General features: G+C 37.9%; 1 protein-coding gene and 1 long non-coding RNA gene across 5 annotated transcripts; one reads left to right on the forward strand and one right to left on the reverse strand.

Moving 5' to 3' along the window:
- The first annotated feature begins 2,336 nt into the window (after positions 1 to 2,336).
- Positions 2,337 to 7,598, forward strand: LOC125491581 (uncharacterized). Of its 2 annotated transcripts, none has more exons than XR_008967984.1 (3): positions 2,337 to 2,727; positions 3,645 to 6,785; positions 7,326 to 7,598. It is a non-coding gene; the product is annotated as an uncharacterized LOC125491581 (long non-coding RNA). The 2 variants fall into 2 exon arrangements; XR_002039278.3 differs by having other exon boundaries at positions 3,645 to 5,224; positions 5,318 to 7,598.
- On the reverse strand, positions 3,886 to 15,570 carry LOC104887053 (peroxisomal 2,4-dienoyl-CoA reductase [(3E)-enoyl-CoA-producing]). 3 transcript variants are annotated; one of them, XM_010671635.4, is made up of 5 exons: positions 15,267 to 15,570; positions 14,065 to 14,224; positions 9,120 to 9,289; positions 8,766 to 8,988; positions 3,886 to 4,238 (listed from the first exon to the last, which is right to left on the reverse strand). In XM_010671635.4, the coding sequence occupies exons 1-5, from the start codon at positions 15,450 to 15,452 to the stop codon at positions 4,084 to 4,086; spliced, it is 894 nt and encodes a 297-aa protein (XP_010669937.1). In that variant the 5' UTR covers positions 15,453 to 15,570; the 3' UTR covers positions 3,886 to 4,083. The 3 variants fall into 3 exon arrangements, with proteins under 3 accessions (XP_010669937.1, XP_048494707.1, XP_048494706.1); XM_048638750.1 differs by lacking the exons at positions 3,886 to 4,238; positions 8,766 to 8,988; positions 9,120 to 9,289; positions 15,267 to 15,570 and adding an exon at positions 10,681 to 12,331 and having other exon boundaries at positions 14,065 to 14,203; XM_048638749.1 differs by lacking the exons at positions 3,886 to 4,238; positions 8,766 to 8,988; positions 9,120 to 9,289; positions 15,267 to 15,570 and adding an exon at positions 10,681 to 12,335 and having other exon boundaries at positions 14,065 to 14,201.
- Between the last annotated feature and the right edge of the window lie 4,858 nt (positions 15,571 to 20,428).

A 20,428-nucleotide genomic window follows, 5' to 3' on the forward strand; every position in this document is an offset into this window, starting at 1 on the left:
TGAGGCATCTATTGATCAAGCTGAAGTGATGAATCAGTGCCTTGCGAAATTTTGTGCGGCTTCTGGAAGTAAAGTTAGTGTCGACAAGTCAAAAGTTTACTTCTCGCCGAATACAAATGTGGACATACAGGATGCTATTTGTCGAACTTTGGGTATGGAGGCCACCCCGGATTTAGGCCGGTATTTTGGGAGTCCCGACAATTAATGGTCGCACTTCCAAAAGAGAATATCAGTATCTTGTTGAGAAGATTAATGGTAAGTTAGCTGGGTGGAAGACGAAAACTTTATCCATGGCGGGACGAGCCACGCTGATCCAATCTACTCTAAGCACGCTTCCATTTTATACAATGCAATCAACCAAACTTCCTAGGTCCACATGTGATGAAATCGACCGACGAAATAAAAGCTTTTTATGGGGAGAGTTAGAGGGCGAAAAGAAGGTACATTTAGTTGCCTGGGATTCGAATAATAAAGTGAAGCGAGAGGGTGGACTTGGGATTCCATCTATGCGTCAGGTTAACTCGGCCTTTTTAGCTAAGTTAGGGTGGCGGGTATTAGCTGAACCGCAATCACTATGGTCGCGAGTGATACGTGCGAAGTATTGTGATAATAGGTGTGATATAGATATGTTCCAAGCGAGGAAGAATGCGTCAAATGCTTGGAGAGGCATTATGGAAAATGTGGATATTGTTCGCAAAGGGGTCAACATGGCCGTAGGAAATGGAACAAAAACCTTTTTTTGGCACCATAAATGGGCATTGAACAGACCGCTTCTTGAACTAGCAATAGTCGAACCACCTGTACATATTCAGGATGCTACAGTGAAGGAATTGTGGGATCCTCAAGTGGGGTGGCTGCTGGACCAATTTGCCAACTTCCTGCCTGCGGATGTGCTGCAAAAAATAGCGTCATTTGAATTGGTTGATGATGAAGAGGCGGTTGATGAGGTTTTTTGGAATGGGTCACCGTCTGGGGGATTTACTCTAGGGTCTGCTATGAAGCTGGTTAAGAATAGTGCGGACGAAGAGACTTCAGTGGACGAGAATTGGCGCTTAATCTGGAAATTAGAAGTGCCGCAACGGATGAGATTTTTCATGTGGTTGAGTTATCAAGATAAAATAATGTCGAATGGGAATAGATTCATTCGCAAGTTAACGGACGATCCTCAGTGCTGGGTCTGTGGTGAGGTAGACGAATGCACTCTCCACATTCTGCGTGATTGTCCGGTGGCGCGGATTCTTTGGCGAAAGTTGGGAGCTCGTACTGAAGATCCAAGTTGGGGAGGAGATTTGAAGAACTGGCTGGCGTTTAATTTTAGTGGCAAGTCGAGTGTAGATGGAAGTGTGGGCAATAGAATTTTCACTGTTACGTGTTGGTGGCTATGGAAATGGAGGAATGAAAGGACCTTCAACTCCACACCTAAAATCCCAGTTGATCAGGTAAGCTTTATATTTGCACGTCTGAAACAAATTGAACTTGCCATGAGGTGTCGAGCGAATTCGTCAGTGTCTGAACCTGCTCGACGAGTGGAAGCTTATATAAGGTGGCAGCACCCAGGTGTGGGGTGGGTTAAGTTAAACACGGACGGCGCGGCTAAAGGCAACCAGGTCAGGCGGGGGCTGGGGGAATTATTCGAGGCCATCGAGGGGAGGTTTTTGAAGTGTATGCGATGAATTGTGGAGTCTGCTCCTGTACCAAAGCGGAGTTAATGGCGATGCTCCGTGGCCTGGTCGTGGCATGGCAGGGAGGGCATCGAAAGGTTCAGGTAGACATTGATTCTGAGGTAGTTGTGCATATGCTGGCGGGGGAGCCCCCTTCCAGCTCTCCTTTTATTCATTTAATTCGCAAGTGTGTAGCTTTAATCAACCGAAAGGAATGGGAAGTGAGGATTTCTCATTGTTATCGGGAAGCGAATAGAGCTGCGGATTGGCTTGCAAACTATGGTGTGGGTTTAGAGCAGAAGTTTGTGTGTCTCGAGGCGGTCCCGAAGGATCTTAATGCCGTTTTATTGGAGGATTTGGGTGGGGTGGCGTGGCCGCGTTGGATTCCTGGGGGTCGAGTAGAGACTTCAGATTGAGCTCCCATGTAGCTGCGTGGTGGTTTATTTTCTGTAGTCTTTTAGTTTGGTTTCTTCCTTTGTTTGTTGGTTGTCGTTTGTTTGTTTTATTTCTTTCTAGCTCTAGTGTTTTCTGTTTGTTAGCATAGTGCTGTTCTGGGTTTTGTCCCTCTCCTTTCACCAAAAAAAAAAAAATAGGTTTAAATGATACAAGTTTGCTTAATAATGACATATGATTGAATTATAAAAGCACATAAATGAGTAATAATGACACAAATAAATGATCGAGAAATAATATCAAAGTGAAAGTATTGGGTCAGACCGTCTGACCCAATATGTTTCGTCGGACGAAGCAATCTTTGCCAATTTTTGCTTCGCAGTTGGAGAGAGAGAAAGATAGAAACAGAGATTAAGAGAGAGAGAGAAAGATAGAAACAGAGACGAAGAGAGATAGGAGAGAGAGGTAAAGAGAAACCCTTTTATGACATCTTATTACTTTACCATATTATGATTCAGTATCGTGCTTGACAATATTCTATTGCAATTTGCAAGTGGGAGATGTTGAATGCTTCGACGACATACAGATTGAATTCCAGACGAGGCCATTCCTATTCTTCTCTATTTTATTGCAATTTGCAAGTGGCACGGAGATCGAGATATACAATCTACAGGTTCGTCTCTTCTTCTTCATCTTCTTCATCATTTCATTTTCTCTCTCCTTCTTCTTCGTAGCTTAGATTTGTCTCAGTTGTTCGCGGATTATACTGCATTTTCAGTTGGACTTTGAATTTTTTCAGTTTGACCTAAGTTACTTTCATTTAGACCTAAGTTACTTTCATTTAGACTAACTGAAAAAAATGAAGACTAACTGAAAAAAATTTAGGACTAACTGAAAAAAAATTAACACTAACTAAAAAAAATTTGAAGACTACATGAAAAAAATGAAGACTAACTGAAAAAAAATTGAAACCAACTAAAAAAAAGGAAGACTACCTGCAAAAAAAATAAAGATCAACTGAAACCCAAGCGCGTCTAACTGAAACACAAGTGCTTCTAACTGAAGTGGTCCGACGAGAATATTGTGTCGGACGAGTCCGACACAATACAAATTCAATATCAAAATATGTTTAAATAATACAAGTTTGTTCAATAATGAGATAAAAATGAGTTATAATGAAACTGAAATGAGTAATAATGAGACAAAAATAGGAAATTGATAAATAATATCAAAATAGGTTTAAGTAATATAAGTTTGCTCAATAATGACATAGAAATGAGTTATAATGATACAAAATTGCATAATAATGATACAATACAAACATCTTTCTAATGCAATCAAAAGTCTATTACAGTTAGAAGTAATCCATAATTATATGCAATTAAAATTCTAAATAACACAATCGAATCATTATTCATAAACAATAATAAATGATAGCTTGAATTTCAAATAACTTAACAATTCAACCTAAATCTCAACTTCAACAAAAAAAACACTTAATTTTTCGACATCCTCGTCTTTAATTTTTGTTAATCTTTCTTTCTATGACTATGCCACAAAATTTCGACATGCTCAATTTGGAATGTGAAGCCCGTCAGAGCTTGCCGAACGCCGAAGCTTCCATGAAACTAGTGTAGATGAAGGCGAGGAGGTAGAGGAGAGAAATAGAGGGAGACCAAAGAAGAGAGAAAATATAGAGAAAAGTGAAGCAGAGGTTGGCTGGTGAGAAGAGAAAATAGAGACAAAGAGACGAAGGTAAAAATTTGGCACACGTGAGTTATTTTACACATAAATATGGTGTAACATTATCCAAGACGCTTTCTACAAAAAATTATTGTTAATCCAATCCATTCAGGACTTTCTATATCCTTGTATATCCCGAAAATTTGCATGGCAATAACAATGAAGTTCCTGTACTTACATGTGATAGTCATATTATAGCATATTATTAGTAGGCAGTACAGTGTTGTATAACAGGCTATTAATGAAAAAGATCACAATACTTTCAGTTTGGACTAGTCCTTGGCTATTATAGCTTGCTCTTCGGAACTCCAACTGGTGTATTTCTTGATTTTTTCTCAACCACACGAGAAAGCTGTTTCACTGCATCTTTCGGTAGATGGCGTGGTCGGCTCAGCCAAAGACCACCATCAACCGGAAGAATTGTTCCGTTGATGTATTTACCTGCAATTGCAAAATTGACCCAAGTTAACAATGTAAGGTGCCGCTGAAGAAAATTGATACCCAAATATTTCGTGGAAAATGTGTCAGCACGATTAAACAATGATGAGAGCCCACACCATGCTCAAGTAAAACTTTCTACAAGATTTGTGTTACTCAACAGTATCATTTTATCAGAAACTAAACTGCAAGTCTGCAAGTAACATACCGTACTTCAATTACTCTCCTTAAAACGGATGTCAACTTTACCATATACAGACATCAGTAGTAGCCACTATATCTAAAGATAGCAGAAAGCAAAAGATAAGAAATGAAAGATAATAAGCATATAATTAGCATCTAAGCAAATTGACACTTCTTAAGGTATTCATTTAAACATTGAGTGGAATAAAAAGAATAACATAGCAACCACCCTCCATAGATAACATATTTGGCAACTGGTGTAGTGGACATCTAGACTACAACCCCCTAAATTGCATGGAGTTTTGTCATAGAGAATGAGACGTTTGACATGCACTAAACTTGAAAACACTTTAGGATGGAACTTCTTGACAAATTGATGATCTTTTCAGTCAGAACTCACTAATGAAAAGAGAGAGAGACACAGAGAATGAACTATTAATCCTCTAAGTAGAATCTGTCACATAATTTGTTGACCATCTTTAGCCATACACAAGGGACCGCACTGCAAGGAACCAAGCTCGAAGATTCCTCATAACTTACTCTAGAAGGGGTAAGAAAGGAATTACACACACTCCAGGGTGACTCAGCATTCAGTACAACAGAGAAGGCCAGAGTAGTGGGGTATATTCCTAAAAGTGACCCTCACTAATGATTGACACTAACTTCTTGAAGGAGGAATAGTGACATGTACTGTGTAGGTCAGCAGCAACAGCTATAAGTATAAATAAGAAGCAAGGCGGAGTAGAAAGGGCATGAAAAATATCTTGCAATAGCTTACTTAATTGGAGAGACCTCACCTCTCGAATGTGAGTTAGTTTGCATTTGGTTGATCTTTGATCCTTAAATACATCCATATCCCTGTGACCCTTTTGTTAATTGACAGTTGTTCTGATTTCTAGCAACCTGGTATCAGAGCAAGATTGCTTAGATCGGAGAAATGGAGAGCAACTGACAAAGGTTAGACCAGCTACAACAAAGCGTGGCAGGAATAAACACAACCCTCACTGAGATGCTTAACAACCAGCGGGGCTTTGAAGAGAGAATGGAGGGACGAGTAAATCGGGAGAGAGAAAACCAGGTGATGTTAGCACAACTACGGGACGAGCAAAGCAGGTTTCAGGAAGAGATAAGGGCAGCCATAAGGGTCACCTCAGCCACACCCTCTGTGCGACTACGGGGAAACCCTAGGAGGGCGAGAAAATGAGATGGCGTTTGAGACGCCACTAAACGGAGAAGAGGACAAAGAGTTGGGATGGAACAACCAGGGCACGGCGATGCTCGAAAACTGGAGATTTAAGAAGTTAGATCTACCTCTTTTCACTGGTGAAAACCCAGATGGTTGGATACTTCGAGCGAAGCGATATTTCAAATTTCACCGCCTCACGGAGGATGAAAGGATGGAGGCTGCGGTGGTGGCTTTTGAAGGAGAAGCGCTTCTTTGGTTTCAGTGGGAGGCAACCGACGGACGATCGCACGTTGAGAGGAGCTCAAGGCAATGATATTGAGGCAATTTAGGCCGACGTCCGCTGGAAGCCTCCATGAGCAGTGGCTCAACCACCGACAGACTGGGGAAATGGGTAGTCAAATATCGAAGGAAGTTTATTGAACTTCTGGTCCCTTTGGGAAATCTACTAGAGAAAGTGTTAAGAGGCCAATTGGTTAATGGACTTAAAGAGGATGGACGGGTCAAGATCCGCCTTTTAATCCCAAGAACTCTTGACTTGGCAATGGACCTGGCCATAAGGGCCGAAGATAAGATAAAATGCTTCCCTTTCCACAAAAACACCTAGCCAAACCCAAATATGACCAGAACCCACAACAATACCCAAACCCGTTTTTCACCCACCAACTTTCATGCTGGATGCACCTCATATGTAGCCCAACCCACAAAAACAACCCAATCCTACAATTCCAACCCATAGAGGAGCACTCAAACACGATCCACCCTTGGAGTGAGGTGATTGTCGGAGCAAGAAATGCAATATAGGAGGGAAAAGGGGCCATGCTTTAGGTGCGACGACAAATGGACTGTGGAACATTGGTACCGAAGAGGCGAGTTAGGGGTGATTATCACGGCTGACCACTCACGGGAAGAAGAGATTGAGCTGGAAGGAGAGAAGAGTCATGAGGAACCCGTGGGTGAGCTGCATGGATCCACCGGAAATATCCCTGAACTCGGCGTTGAGAATAGATAAACGGTGAAGATGAAAGGAGAAATCCAAGGCTAAGATGTGGTGGTTATGGTCGATCTTGGGGCAACACACAACTTTATTTCCAGCAAGATTATGCAGAAGCTTGCGTTAGTCATCACCCCTACCAAGGAGTTCAGTGTCACCTTAGGCACCGAGGAAGTTGTGCAAGGTCGAGGTAAGTGCCAATCCATTCTTTTACACCTACAAGGCATTGAGATAATCGAGGATTCCTACCATTAGACCTCGGAAATTCCGATCTTATTCAGGGAATTCAATTGTTGTCCATACTAGGGACTATGACCAATAACTGGAGACCACAAGTCCTTAAATTCAATATAGGCCACGAAAGTGAATTTTGAAGGGAATCTCTCTTTGGGAAAAACGTTGATCTCATTGAAGGCCATGGAGACCACCACTAGTAAGGAAGAAGGGGGGGTACCTAATGGAGCTAAACAGATTGGAAGGAAGGGGAAAACCACCTTGATAGAAGAGTTTTGAGGATTTAGCTTCCACTTATCAAGCTTTCAAGATCCAATTTTTGGGGCTTTTGTATAGCTGGACTCAAGTTTAAGATAAATTGCTCGATTTCTCTTGATTCTGTAGATAAATTGCTCTACAGTAGCTTGAGTCTTTTCTCCTAGCCCTCCTTTTTCTATATGGGTGACACCCCCTTGGTGTCTTTCCGTCTTTCTAATATGATTCTTTACTTTTCCAGGAAAATAAGAAGCTAGTGCAAGAAGTGACCAGCTGATCCTAACAGTCTCTCAATGTCTCTTTACAGTTTACAAGTTAATGCAGCGTGGAACAAAAAGTATCTATCACAGGGAACTAAACTACTACAGTCAAAGAACCACATCTGGAAACAGAGTGGGACAAGCTTTCAGCCAGAGGGTTTCTACTTATAAAGTTCAGAGTGTATCAGCGATTCCGATTTTGTAATCATACAAATGCGATATTAAGTTCTAGAAAAAATTCAGGACCAAATTTACATGATTCCTTATACATCAAATTATCTTTTAGGCAAAATCATGCAAAATGAAGAAAAAAGTGTTAAAATAAGTATCAAGATACATTCTGTAGAGAAATCTGTTTACAGTATATAGTGGACACATACTAAATCATTGGGACCGAAGATTTCAAAAAAAAAAAAAAAAAAAAAAACATTGCATGACTTAGTGATCAGGCTCGGTCTGATATTCATAAATTGAAATGAAGTCTCAAAAGTAAAAAGTAGAAGAGAATATCTGAATGCAGTAAAATGGTCGGTGATATGGCAAGTTGGCAACATGAAGTCAAACTCAGACATTCTTTGGTGACGCACTTATTGAGGATACAAAGAATAGTAACTAGACATGCAGCAAGACTAGAAGTGGCATGAAGAGAATTCACTAGCAAACAGATAAGCACAAAGCATTGGTGATTGGCACCCTACACAAGGTCACCTGCACCGTGAATCAAGCACCATGTATATATACAAACCACAACTTGAAGTACAGACACCAAACAACGGATTATGAAAGAGTCACATGATTTATCAGATAAAATTCACCTTTGCACAGGATATCTAGCAAGTTTAGGTTTCTTTAATGAGATTGAACAGGCTCGTTTTGGCAGCCATGAAAAACATAATTTGCCATCAATTTCAGGTCAAGGAGTAAGTGAACAAGGCCAGCCCAATGGACAAAAGTTCTCCAAAATTTTTAGCAGATTCAAAGAACCTAAAACAAACTCAGTAAAGTTGATGTAGGCAACGAAGTGAACAATAATGGAGAGAGTTCATCCCAAAGTTAGAACTCAACACGAACTACAGATGGTAAAGTGATCATAAGTGTGGCTATTAGTTGCACATCTTGACACAATCTTGATTGTAAAAAGGAAATTTTGAAACATATCTGATTCCTCTTATTGCTGAGTTATTATTTACTAGAATATATGAGAACTTCTTACCATATGATAATCTGGTGATTTTTAGCATCTAGATAACAGATGATGTGAATTTATAGTTTGCAAAAACGAAGATGCAACTTCATTGAGTTATATTAAATATCCAAAATGATGTTGTGAACAGGAAAGCTTCACAATTAAGTTTACGTGCATTGGTACTTTTGGGAGAAAATACTCATGGAGGGAAGAATACATGTAAACAATTACCCACCTGCATCTGATGCTAAGTATACGGAAGCCATAGCAATATCCCACTTCTCGCCAAGTTTGTAAAGTGGCATGTAATCTCTAGCTTTGCTTATAATCTCATCAGGTACAAGTTTACTCATTCCAGGGGTATCACCAATAGGACCTGGCGCTATTCCATTGACCCTAATATCATAATCTGTTCCCCATTCCAGTGCTAAGTTTCTGGTAGTTGCATCAACAGCTGCCTACAACACCACCCACCAAATGACCATAAATGGGGTCAGAAATGATCAAACAGCGTTGGCTGCGGAAAATTGTAACCTAACCAAAAAGAACATATTGTAAGGACTTGAAGATAGCACCATGCGCAGCTAACCTTGGCAGCAGATACATGAACTTGATACCAAGAAGCTGTGTAATGCAATGTAGCACTTATATTCAATATTAGCCCACCACTGGATGAATTTCTTCCTGGTCCTCCTTTCTTGAGATATACAAGTGCTTCACGACACATAGTGAATGTCCCAACAGCATCAATATCCAACACTGCAAAGAGAAAAGTCTGCAGTCAGTTAAATAACAGTCTCAAAGACATATCATGGATATCCTGAAAATTGTAATGTTACCCCACAAAAAATAAAAAAAATAAAAAAATTTTGATCCCCTTGTTATTCATACAAAGAAAATTTAGCATTGAATAGTTCTTGGGTTGTTAACAATGCGTCTCCCTTATACATAATTTCAACTTATTAATGAAAGATCCAAGAATAATCCCCTCTGACTCATCACTGCTTGAATCGAGTAAACAAATTCAAAATTTTAAAATTAAAAAATCCTTACATCAAAGATTGGCCTAAATTGTTTCTTCTTCATCGTATTCTATCACCCCAATATAAGTCATTATAGAGACTAATTCTGTGAGAGCACATTGATGGGGTAAAACTCCATGTCAAAAACAGGGAGATGATAACTATCAATTAAAAGTTTAGAACTATTGTCCCCAGATTACTTGTCAAAATTCCTCTTCAAGCACATAATACGATAAAAGAACATAAATTATTTTCAGATAAAGAGCAGCAGATAAGCCACATTCCCTTCTTCATTTCCAAAAGTTTTCTGTTTAACTTTGCCATCATGGTATCTCCTCCTCACCCCTTTCTGCACAACGTTTGGTTGCATCACATTACCTGCATTGCTTGATTGCCGAATGTAGAAGAGAGATGGATTCTAACACTTAATTAGGGAAGAAAATTTTAAAAAAATTTGACAAGATTTCAGTAACCAAAATCAAGCAGTACAGCTTGACAAAAGTATTTTAAAATCATAAAAGTTCAACTACTTAAAAAAAGGGAAATTTTTACAGGGAAGACCAGGAAGTTTCCTACAACAGCAAAGTAAAAGGAAGAACTCCTACCACAGTTCACACCTTATGTTAGGGACAAACCTCAAAAGATCCTGAAACCACAAGCTTGGACAGAGGCTAGAAACAATACTCTTACCCTAGAAAGAATCTTGGATAACATTATTCACTGATCCTTTTGCTCCTCGCCAACACAACATCAATGGTATTGCCTAAAAACCAGCATGCAGATGGATTTTTTTATCTCCGTATGTCTTCTCATACTTGATATATAAATTTACAGGTGCTGAAAAACATCTACAATGTCAAGTAGCTCACACCATAAATAAGTAGCACTCCTGTGATGCAAAGATACCCATCTCTTCACTGACAAGAAACAAAGCAAAACATTAGGCAATAACACTCTATTGGATCTCAGACTGCAGAATATTATTCCAATTGAGGTTGTTCAATGCAGCTGTCCACAAAAAAAGTGTTCCCTCGCTTTCGGACTTCAGATTTATAAAAAATACGTAGAAGTTGTGTAAACATTAGAGGAGAGTTGTGGAAATCTGCTAACGTAATCAAGCACAGAAGAAGAAGAATATAGGAGTAGGTAGTTAGCTCAAATGGCGGCTCCTCCTGTTCATATTGTAGTAGTTTTGTGTATATCTTACAAACCCAGCCTTAGCTCCTTTATAAACTAGGAGACAAATAGATGAGTCACAATCCCTAGGTTGATACACACATGATCCAATGTAGGACATGACACCTAGGTAAAAGTAAACATGTGCAAGTCACATGTTAAGTAAGCTACTACAATAATATTCATTTACACTCCCTCTCAAGATGTGAGTGAGATGTTCTTCACTCCCGTCTTGCTGAGAAGTCTTGGATGTTGATGAACTGGTAGCCCCTTGGTTAGAACACCGCTAGCTGGTCCTTAGAAGGAACATAGGAGGTCCGAATGATCCCTTGATTGACCTTCTCTCTAATGAAGTAACAGTCCACTTCAATGTGCTTGGTTCTTTCATGGTACACACGATTAGCAGCAATAGAAAGAGCAGCTTGGTTATCACACTTAAGTGCAGCAGCATTAATTTTCTTGAGGCCTAGGTCTTTAAGCAGTGACATTAGCCAAGTCATTTCACATGTTGTGAGAGCCATGGCTTTGTAATCTGTATCTGTTGATGCCTTGCCACAACACATTGTGAGAGCCATGGCTTTGTAATCAGTATCTGTTGATGCCTTGCCACAACACATTGCTTGTTGCTCTTCCAGGAAATGGGTGAAGTACCAAGCAAAATACAATAGCCTGTGGTGGATAATCTAGAGTATGGACATGAAGCCCAATCTGAGTCACAGTAAGCAGTTAGCAGAACCCTTCTTGCTGCTTGCATGTAAACTGAGGCGGGTGCTTGCATAAATTCACTAAGCACGGAGAATGTGATATCTGGCCTAGATATGGTCAGGTATATCAGCTGCCCCACCAGTCTTCTGTATTGTTCTGGGAGAGGAGTCCCTTTTTTTGGTTCCATTTCCAGATGAGGGTCCAAGGAAAGTCTGAGAGGTTTCTGTTTATCAACACCATATTCTTTCAATAAATCAAGGGCATACTTCCTTTGTGATATGAAGATACCTTGAGAGGATGTGGTAAACTCCATACCTAGAAAGTAGCTCAGACTGCCAAGATCTTTCATATGAAAGGTGGAACTTAATAAGTGCTTAAGTTGTTCTATGTCATGACTATTGTTGCCAGTTATAATCAGGTCATCTACATAGATTAAGATGGCTGTGAAGTTGTCATTCTTCTCTTGAATGAACAAAGAGTGATCAGCATGAGATTGCACAAACCCAAATGAGATCAAAGCACTTGAAAGCTTTGCAAACCATTGTCTAGGGGCCTGTTTGTGCCCATACAATGCTTTCTTCAGTTTACACACTGAAATTTCTTGCTCCCTCCATCTTGAACAACTTTCAGGGACATTATAGCCAAGTGGAATGTGCATATAAATTTATTCCTGCAAATCTCCAATCAAAAAAGCATTTTGCACATCCATTTGACAAGTGTGCCACTTGTTCATTGCTGCCACAGCCAAGAGTGCTCACTTTGGCCACTGGTGCATATGTTTGAGTGTATTCAACTCCCTTCTTTTGATTGCAGCCTTGTATGACAAGTCTAGCCTTCTTCCTCTCTATAGTGCCATAGCCTTGTACTTTGTTTTTTAAACCCACCTACACCTAATAGCCTTCCTAAGTATAAGCATGTACAATCACACGTCAATCGATATAACTAATGCTTATTTATTGCTTAATATTCCCATTTTAAACTTCTTATAGTTAGCCCTAAGGGCTACCTTTAACATTTCCCAATTTTATATAGGAAATTAAAGAATTCATATTATTATAGGAAAAAAAAATGAGATTATTATAGGAAGATGAATAAAAATTGGATTATTTGAATTTTTTCAAAAGAGAAATGAAGAGAAATGCCCTACAAAACTTTAAAGTAAAATAAAATTGAAAACAGTTGTATCTAAATAAATAAAAAACAAAAAAGTAAACTTACAAAAATAGTAAATGACGGAAACAAAAAAGTGAAGTTGTAGATGGAAAAAACAGAAATACTAAATGAAGGAAACAAAAAGCCCCTCTACAGGAGTCGAACGCGCGTCTGTTCAAGAAGGGTTGTTGATTTGCGGCCCGTCAAACCACTGACCCACATATCAAAACAGTGATACAACTCAGCGCGGAAAGCTTATAATATTTTTCTATTTCGAGTTTTCCTCAGTTTTCCTCTTTTTTTTCTCTAGATTTTCGTGCCCACTAAACCCACGCTGGATCTGCCCCTGACTCAGCCTTAGCTCCTTTATATACTAGGAGACAAATAGATGAGTCGCAAGCCCTAGGTTGATACACACATGATCCAAGGTAGGACATGACACCTAGGTATAAGTAAACATGTGCAAGTCACATGTTAAGTAAGCTACTACAATAATAATATTCATTTACAGGTTGGAAAAGATCGAGGACTAGGTGTTCATCTACTTAAAGACTAACTTCCAAGCATAAGTAAAGGTAGAGAAAGAAAAGAGTTCGGAGATTTCTGCATATATTCAAGAATAATACAGCGAAAAAGTTTCAGTTTGCTGCAGAATGCAGATCTGATCTAGATAATTGGAGAAAGAAACCTGCTGAACAAGTTAGTGAGCCCTTCCCACAGCCAATTTTAGACTCCTTTAAATGATTGTTCAAAGAAATATAACCAAAGCTCATCAGAAAGTAGAAGTAGAGGTCCTGAGTAGAGAAGTGATAAAACTGCAGAAAAGGGACGGGCTGGAAGCCTGAATCCTCTAAAAAATTCAATTGACCCCATGTTACCTACTTTAAGCTGATACCAGAAAAATGGAAAGTTTTGAAGTCGGGATCTTTGGGCACTTGAACAGGCATGCTAAATGCGACACGCATGCTATGGTGCAAAGTAGTGAAATACTTGTAGTTTATGTGCAATTATTTTGCAAACAATATGCAGATGAAGCTTTCATTACAAGATTGTGAATAATATGATTGGATAATAATGGTGGTATTTCGGTATTTCCATCCCTTCGCAAAACATCTCGGATAAATATTGATGCGACTGAGTTATCTTTTGAGCTTTGCCTTGGGCTGGTTACGTGGGGTATCTGATATCTTCTGTTACAGATTTGAAGTATGTTGGCATGAAATTTTAGGTGGAGAAATGTTGACAGAAGACTTTTGTGACTGTAGTAATTCGAATCCAACACGAACAGATTTATTTTCCTAGTCTAAAAACTCCTCTGAATGCAAATAGAACACACATTACTACTGATAAGCTCCTGTTTAAGAAAATAGTCTTCATTCATATATGTATAAAAAAGTTCATCCCCTATTTGTTATGCTTGAGAGGTTCATCATGGCAGCCCCCTCTGTGATGGGATTTTGGGAAGGGCGAGCAGCGAACCTGTTCGAAATCCATTAGATGATAGATCCTCTGCGGAAGCAAGAAAATTCCCAGCTGCAGCATTTACAAGAATGTCAATCCTGCCATAATGCTGGAAAGTTGACTCCACTACTCTCCTTGCATCTTCCTGCTTGCGGACATCTCCTACAAACCCAGTTGCCTACAGATAAAAAAAATTAAAAATTAAAGGGAAAAAAAAGATGACGAAGCAACTAAATAAAAATCGGTCAATAAATGAAGGACAGAACCATGAGAACCCTGTTTAAATCTTTAATCATAAAGAGTCCATAAACTACTATACATGCTCTGCTTAAGATGGTTAAGTTTGAACAAAATTTAATTTCTGACGAATTAGAGTGAGGGTCCATCATAAGAGCAGGATGAGCAATGCACTTAGTCTGATTCTGAAGCACGAAGCAGGCACATGAAGTAAGGTTGTTTTAAACAGTTATGAACTAGGCAGCCCTCAACTTTTATCCATCTTATAGAAAGTGATAATAGTGGTAAAATAAACTTTTGAAAATCGTGCATGCCTTATCAAAAGAAATGGAAGAACTACTTCCAAATGATAAGCCACTTAGATTGAATGAAAGTTTCCAAGTTAGTGGACATAAACAGGAAGCTAATCAATATTTCCTTAATAAAGCATTTGATTAATCTCCTAACTCAAACCTCCATCCAATGTAAACCACAAGGCCAATCAAACAAGGAAGAAATTTCCAATAAACACAAGAATAACTAGTACAACTACTCAACTGAGCATTCACCACAACAAAACAAAAAATATAACACTAGCACTCTATCGGTTCAAACAACCAACAGTAACATGCATCAGAAACCCAGTTCAGAAAATAACAACCGAACATGCTAGATCAACAAGAACTATATAAAAACCTTTGTACTTCCACAATTTAACATCATTCCTAATGCAACTTATTTATGCTATACGCTCCGGTGTACAGTATACCTATCTATGTCGCTCATTCGGAAAGCTCCAGATAAAAAAGCAACTAAAAGAATATTAAAAAATCTCAATAAAACCCAACAAGCTAGATCAACAAGAACTATTTAAAAACATTTGTACTTCCACAATTCAACATCAATTGTAATGCAAAATATTAATACTATATACCCAGGTGACGAAATCACGATAACAACAAAAAACGCAAAAGAAATTGAAGGTGAGTGAGAGTGTAGAGTACAGGAATGCCAAGGGATGTAAGCGCAGAGACGGCAGAATCAAGAACATGTTGGCGCCTGCCCATGATTGCAATGGAAGCTCCATGTTTACCAAACTGACGTGAAATTTCAAACCCAATTCCAGAACCACCTCCTGTTATCAGGGCTACTTTTCCCTTGAGCGCATCTTGCTTGAACGGAGAATCCATTGGATTTATGTGCTCAGGTGGTATTCTTCGTCGGTGGAAATTGAAATGTTCAGACCAAACGAGGAGTTAAGAGGCTAATTTTTAGTCTACGTGGTAGCAGATGACTCAGTTCACCAGGCTCACCTAGAGATGGCAATGGGTAGCATCTAGACAACGTCCTCTAGGTCCAAATTCAGATTTGTTTTTCCACGCAAGGATACATATCCTATCCAAATTTATTGGGTAATAAGGATGAGGATCCAGTTCCATATCTGTATGGATCTTATGGATCTGGATCCTAAACGGATCCTTAATGGATCGTTGCCTATTTTCTACAAACTATCCTAATTTTCACAATAATTAAAACTTTTAGACAATAAAGTCATCTAATGTCAACCAAATATTTCATTTAATTCTGAAAATAACCATTGCAGTCATTTACAACTATTTAATCATCAAACTGTAGATTAATCAACTATTTCTAAAAGATTAACAATTATCAACCGATTTTTCAAACTTAATAATCCAATAAACTTGCACATTAATTAGATAATTCGGAATTCGAGCAAAAATTCGTTATTACATGTAATAATTAATATTATAAAAAGGGTAAACGAATCTAGATCTGGGTAATATTAAGGACCCGGTCCAGATACGTTTTTTTCAAGGAGGAACCAAATCCTACCCTGATCCATAGGGTCCCAAATTTGAGGATCCAGATCCGTAAAAAATGAATTTGGATCCACGGATCTGGGTAAGGTCTATTACCCACATCCATCTCTAGGCTCAGGCGCGTGACCCGCTACAAACTACTCAATCTCACTTTTCAAAACCTGCAATTTTCTCTCTTCAATAATACAAAAACAATTATTCAGAACATACACTATATAATGACCATACACACTACATCATGAAATACTATCATGCCAAAAAAATACAGCAAAAATATCATTCCACAATACAATATATCATGTCAAAACGCACTATATCATTTCAAAATACACTATATCATGTCAAAACACACTATATCTTGTCTATATACACACTACAACATTTTCAATCAAAGGCAATGGCTAAAATTTTCTAGTGTAACGCATAATTATGTACCGTCGCAGTAGGAGTATCTAATATAGCGGTTCTTGTCAAACTAGTTTTGTAGATTGGGCTACTGCAACGGTTCTGTTGTTGTCGTTGCAGTAGACGTAGTTATGGCAGCGGTTATAATAATTTACATTAGAAATATATTTGTATAGTATAAGGACAACTCTATATAGTCGAATTTGGCGCAATAATTTAGCTTTCCCTTAATTTTTTTTCACGAAATTTCAAAAGTTTTATCGTTGTCTCCACTGCACCACTGTACCATTATCTCCCAAATAAATTCTTTAGCTTTCCCTCTATTTTTTTCGTAAAAAAATTAACCCCACTGCACCACTACATTATCTCCCAAATTCGTTCTTTCCACTGCATAATTACTAAAAAAGTTCAAACCCTCAATATTTTCCCCAAAATTATACCAAGTTTTGGACTTTACTCAATCAACAAGAGAAAAGAGGCGAAATTTTCAACCCTAAATTCAATTGTTAGGGTTTGCGATTGAGGTGAGCAAGGGTGTACGATTGGCAAGGGTTTGCAATTTTTGAGATTGAGGCGAGCAAGGGTTTGCATGCGATTAGGCGAGCAAGGATTGCAAGCAAGGTCGAGATTGTTAGGGTAGTCTGCCATTAAAAAGCAAGGTTGCGATTTTCAACCCAGTAAAGAGGCGAAATTCTTCAACCCGAGGTTGCGATTTTAAACACAAGGTAATGGACCCTACCCGGATCCATGGATCCAGATCCATTTTTGACGGATCTGGATCCTCAAATTTTGGACCCTATGGATCCGGGTAGGATCTGGATCCTACTTGAAAAAACGGATCTGGATCGGGTCCTAAATAATTACCCAGATTTAGATCCGTTTACACCCGTTTTTATAATATTATTATAATTTAATATTATATTTTGGTAATATTATAATATTTGTTATTACATGTAAAATGAGCCTGTCATTAAAGAGTAATATTTTTCCCTTCTTTACCTTATCTGATTGATGTGATACTGTAATTATATGTGGTTCTAGCTTGTAATGAAGTTGAGATGGCAGCAACAAACATGCCATCTAGAAAGCATATGATGTTCCTCCTTTGTTCCTTTTATAAGTCACACACCATATTCTTATTTCTAATTACTTTCCTTGAATATGATAAATATATTGGATAGTGTATAGGGCGCTAATGTTGCATTTATTTTAGAAATAGAGAAAGTATAAATTACTAGAATATTGGGAACCACTCATCAATTAGTCCTTCGCAAATTGCCAGCATCCCCAAACCCCTATTCTTTATCCTTTCCTTAACTTAGCCAAGACTATAGTTGAGGAAAAAGTGACGATTCACATTTGATGTACAAGTACAAAAGGTAATATGTATTATAATGATGTGGTATGATGTACTACTTGATATATGGATTGCATCTATCCTCAAACTGTAGGTAATGGATAAAAAAATAAGCAGGGGTGGACGTTTCCTAAATGGAGTGATGAATATGAATAAGGAGATGATGAGTACATTGAAATGGCTTTTGCTAGCAAGTCACAAGGAAATGAAATTTGTTGCCTGTGTGGTTCTTGTCATTTTAGATATTGGCAATATAATAATGTCGTGAAGGATCATATAATTTTACTAGTGGAAAAAACTGCATGTGCTACTTGTCATGTGATTCGGTTGAATAATCAACCCAAGCACTTGTGAATATTTTAATATTAAAAATTCACAAATGCTTTGGTTGACTAGTCCACCAGAGCACTTGATGTCAACTGCTCCGTTTGATAAGTCAACCCAAGCACTTGCACTTGCACATAACAATAGCACGCTTCACTTTATTTTATTTTTTGAAGGGAACCCTCAAGAACTCAGAACTCCTCCTCCTTCACTTCCGTCGTGTTACTGCACTCAAACTCCTCCCTCAAGAAAATAACTGCACTCAAACACTACAAAAAAAATTGGCTATAGAGGCACATCATTTGGCCGACTTGCCTCTAAAACCCCCTTTTATCATCACATAAACATGGTTGCCTCTAATTATATGGTTTTTAGTGTCAAGATATTCTGGTGCCTCTAAAGATACATTTCAGCATCAGATGAATGTTGGTTGCCTCTAAAACCATGTTTTTAGCATCACATGAATATTGGTTGTCTCTAAATTCATATTTTTAGCATCACATGAATTTAATTGTCTCTAAAGCCATTTTTTTTAGCATCAACTGTAGTTAGTTGTCTCTAAAGCCATGTATTTAGCATCACATGACTTTAGTTGTCTCTAAAGCCATTTTTTTCAGCATCAACTGTAGTTAGTTGTCTCTAAAGCCATGTATTTAGCGTCACATGAATTTAGTTGTCTCTAAAGCCATTTTTCAGCATCAACTGTAGTTAGTTGTCTCTAAAGCCATGTATTTAACGTCATATGAATTTAGTTGTCTCGATAGCCATTTTTTTCAACATCACAAAGATTATTGTTGCATCTAAAGATATTTTTTAGTGTGACTTGAATTGTATAAGGGAAAGGGGGACACCATTTCCATGTTAAAACAATTAACTATCACTTAGAGGAAAAAAGCTCTCATAAAACTGGCAATCCCGCCATAACATAACCATTAATTCTATAAAAAGCAGGTAATCCAACTTTAACATAACCATTAATTCCATAAACAAGTAATAGAAAGAACTAAACGAATGAAATAAATACTACAAATTTGTGCATCTTTTCTACCAACTTTACAGCTAAAACCATTTATAATCCTTGCATCTTACTCTTGCCCATTTCAAGACTACTACTACAAAAAAGCCTAAAGAGACCCCCTAAAATCTCATTTAGTGACCACATGAGAGGTGGTCTTCAGCTCATAGGTCTCTCAAGATAAATAACCACTTATTACGGGTGGTTTCTTAATTTGATAGAAGAGACCACTTCCTTAAAATAAGTGGTTATCTATGAATTTAAATAGACAAAAAAAAAAGAAGAATAGGGCACCACATTTTACAGATAGGTGGTCTTTTTAATCTTACAAAGAAATCATTTTTAATATGTAGGTGGTCTTTTTAATCATTCCTAAAAATACCACCTGAAAGGAAAAGTTGGTCTCTTTAACTTTTTTTTTATAAAAAAAGGCAATATTTCAATATTATTATACGCTTCTCTAATCTGTTTCACCTTCTCCATGCGTGTCTTTCAATTCATAATCTATAAGTAATTTACATATATATATATATAGAACATCTAGGCACTTGTATTGAGATAATTCAGATGACTTTAAAATTGGAATACCTTTTCATTCATTCAATATCATTCACTATAAAATCACATGCATATCAACATAATGTTAAAAGATTCCAAAAATTCAACTAAGTTATAAAAAAAAATAATAGAACACCTAGGTCTGTTTCTTCCAATTCATGTGCACAAAAATAGAAGCACCTCCCTAATCACACTCAAAAAGAATATACACAGATCCTGATTAAAATGGTCATTATCTTCCGATTCTTCTTCCTCCACTTGTTTATATTCATCCATATATTTGATCCACAAGTCTCTAAGCTCATCAAGCTTATTTTGAGAAAAATCAGTTGTAACTCCGCGAAAGTACTGCAAAGTATAAAACATTAAAAAGATAAACATACAAGCTGCAAAATATGCTACGATAAAACAATTTTTCTACCCATCTAGGCCTGAAAGTTTTCTCAGCTGACAGCGAGTCTGTAGTTGGACCATAAAGATCCTTTTCCAATTCTTGAGCTGCTCAAATGTATACGATGAGGAAATTACACATTAGATTGATAATATAAGAACCGCAACAACATATGATTGTTTAGGAAAGACGGTAGCGAAGGCTCAAAAAATAAGACTAACAGTAGAAAGCAGATAGCGCAATATAGCCCCAGAAGCAGGCTTTAGAAGAGCCAG

Source organism: Beta vulgaris, chromosome 2 (genome assembly GCF_026745355.1).
Source record: "Beta vulgaris subsp. vulgaris cultivar EL10 chromosome 2, EL10.2, whole genome shotgun sequence".
Lineage (NCBI taxonomy): Eukaryota > Viridiplantae > Streptophyta > Magnoliopsida > Caryophyllales > Amaranthaceae > Beta > Beta vulgaris.

Excerpts from the sequence above, each read along its gene's own strand:
- LOC104887053 (XM_010671635.4), bottom strand. The coding sequence starts at position 15,452 with ATGGATTCTCCGTTCAAGCAAGATGCGCTCAAGGGAAAAGTAGCCCTG. Across the intron at positions 14,225-15,266 it reads TTACATCCCTTGGCATTCCT|GCAACTGGGTTTGTAGGAGA; the intron begins GTACTCTACACT and ends TTTTATCTGTAG. Across the intron at positions 4,239-8,765 it reads ATACTTAGCATCAGATGCAG|GTAAATACATCAACGGAACA; the intron begins GTGGGTAATTGT and ends TTGCAATTGCAG.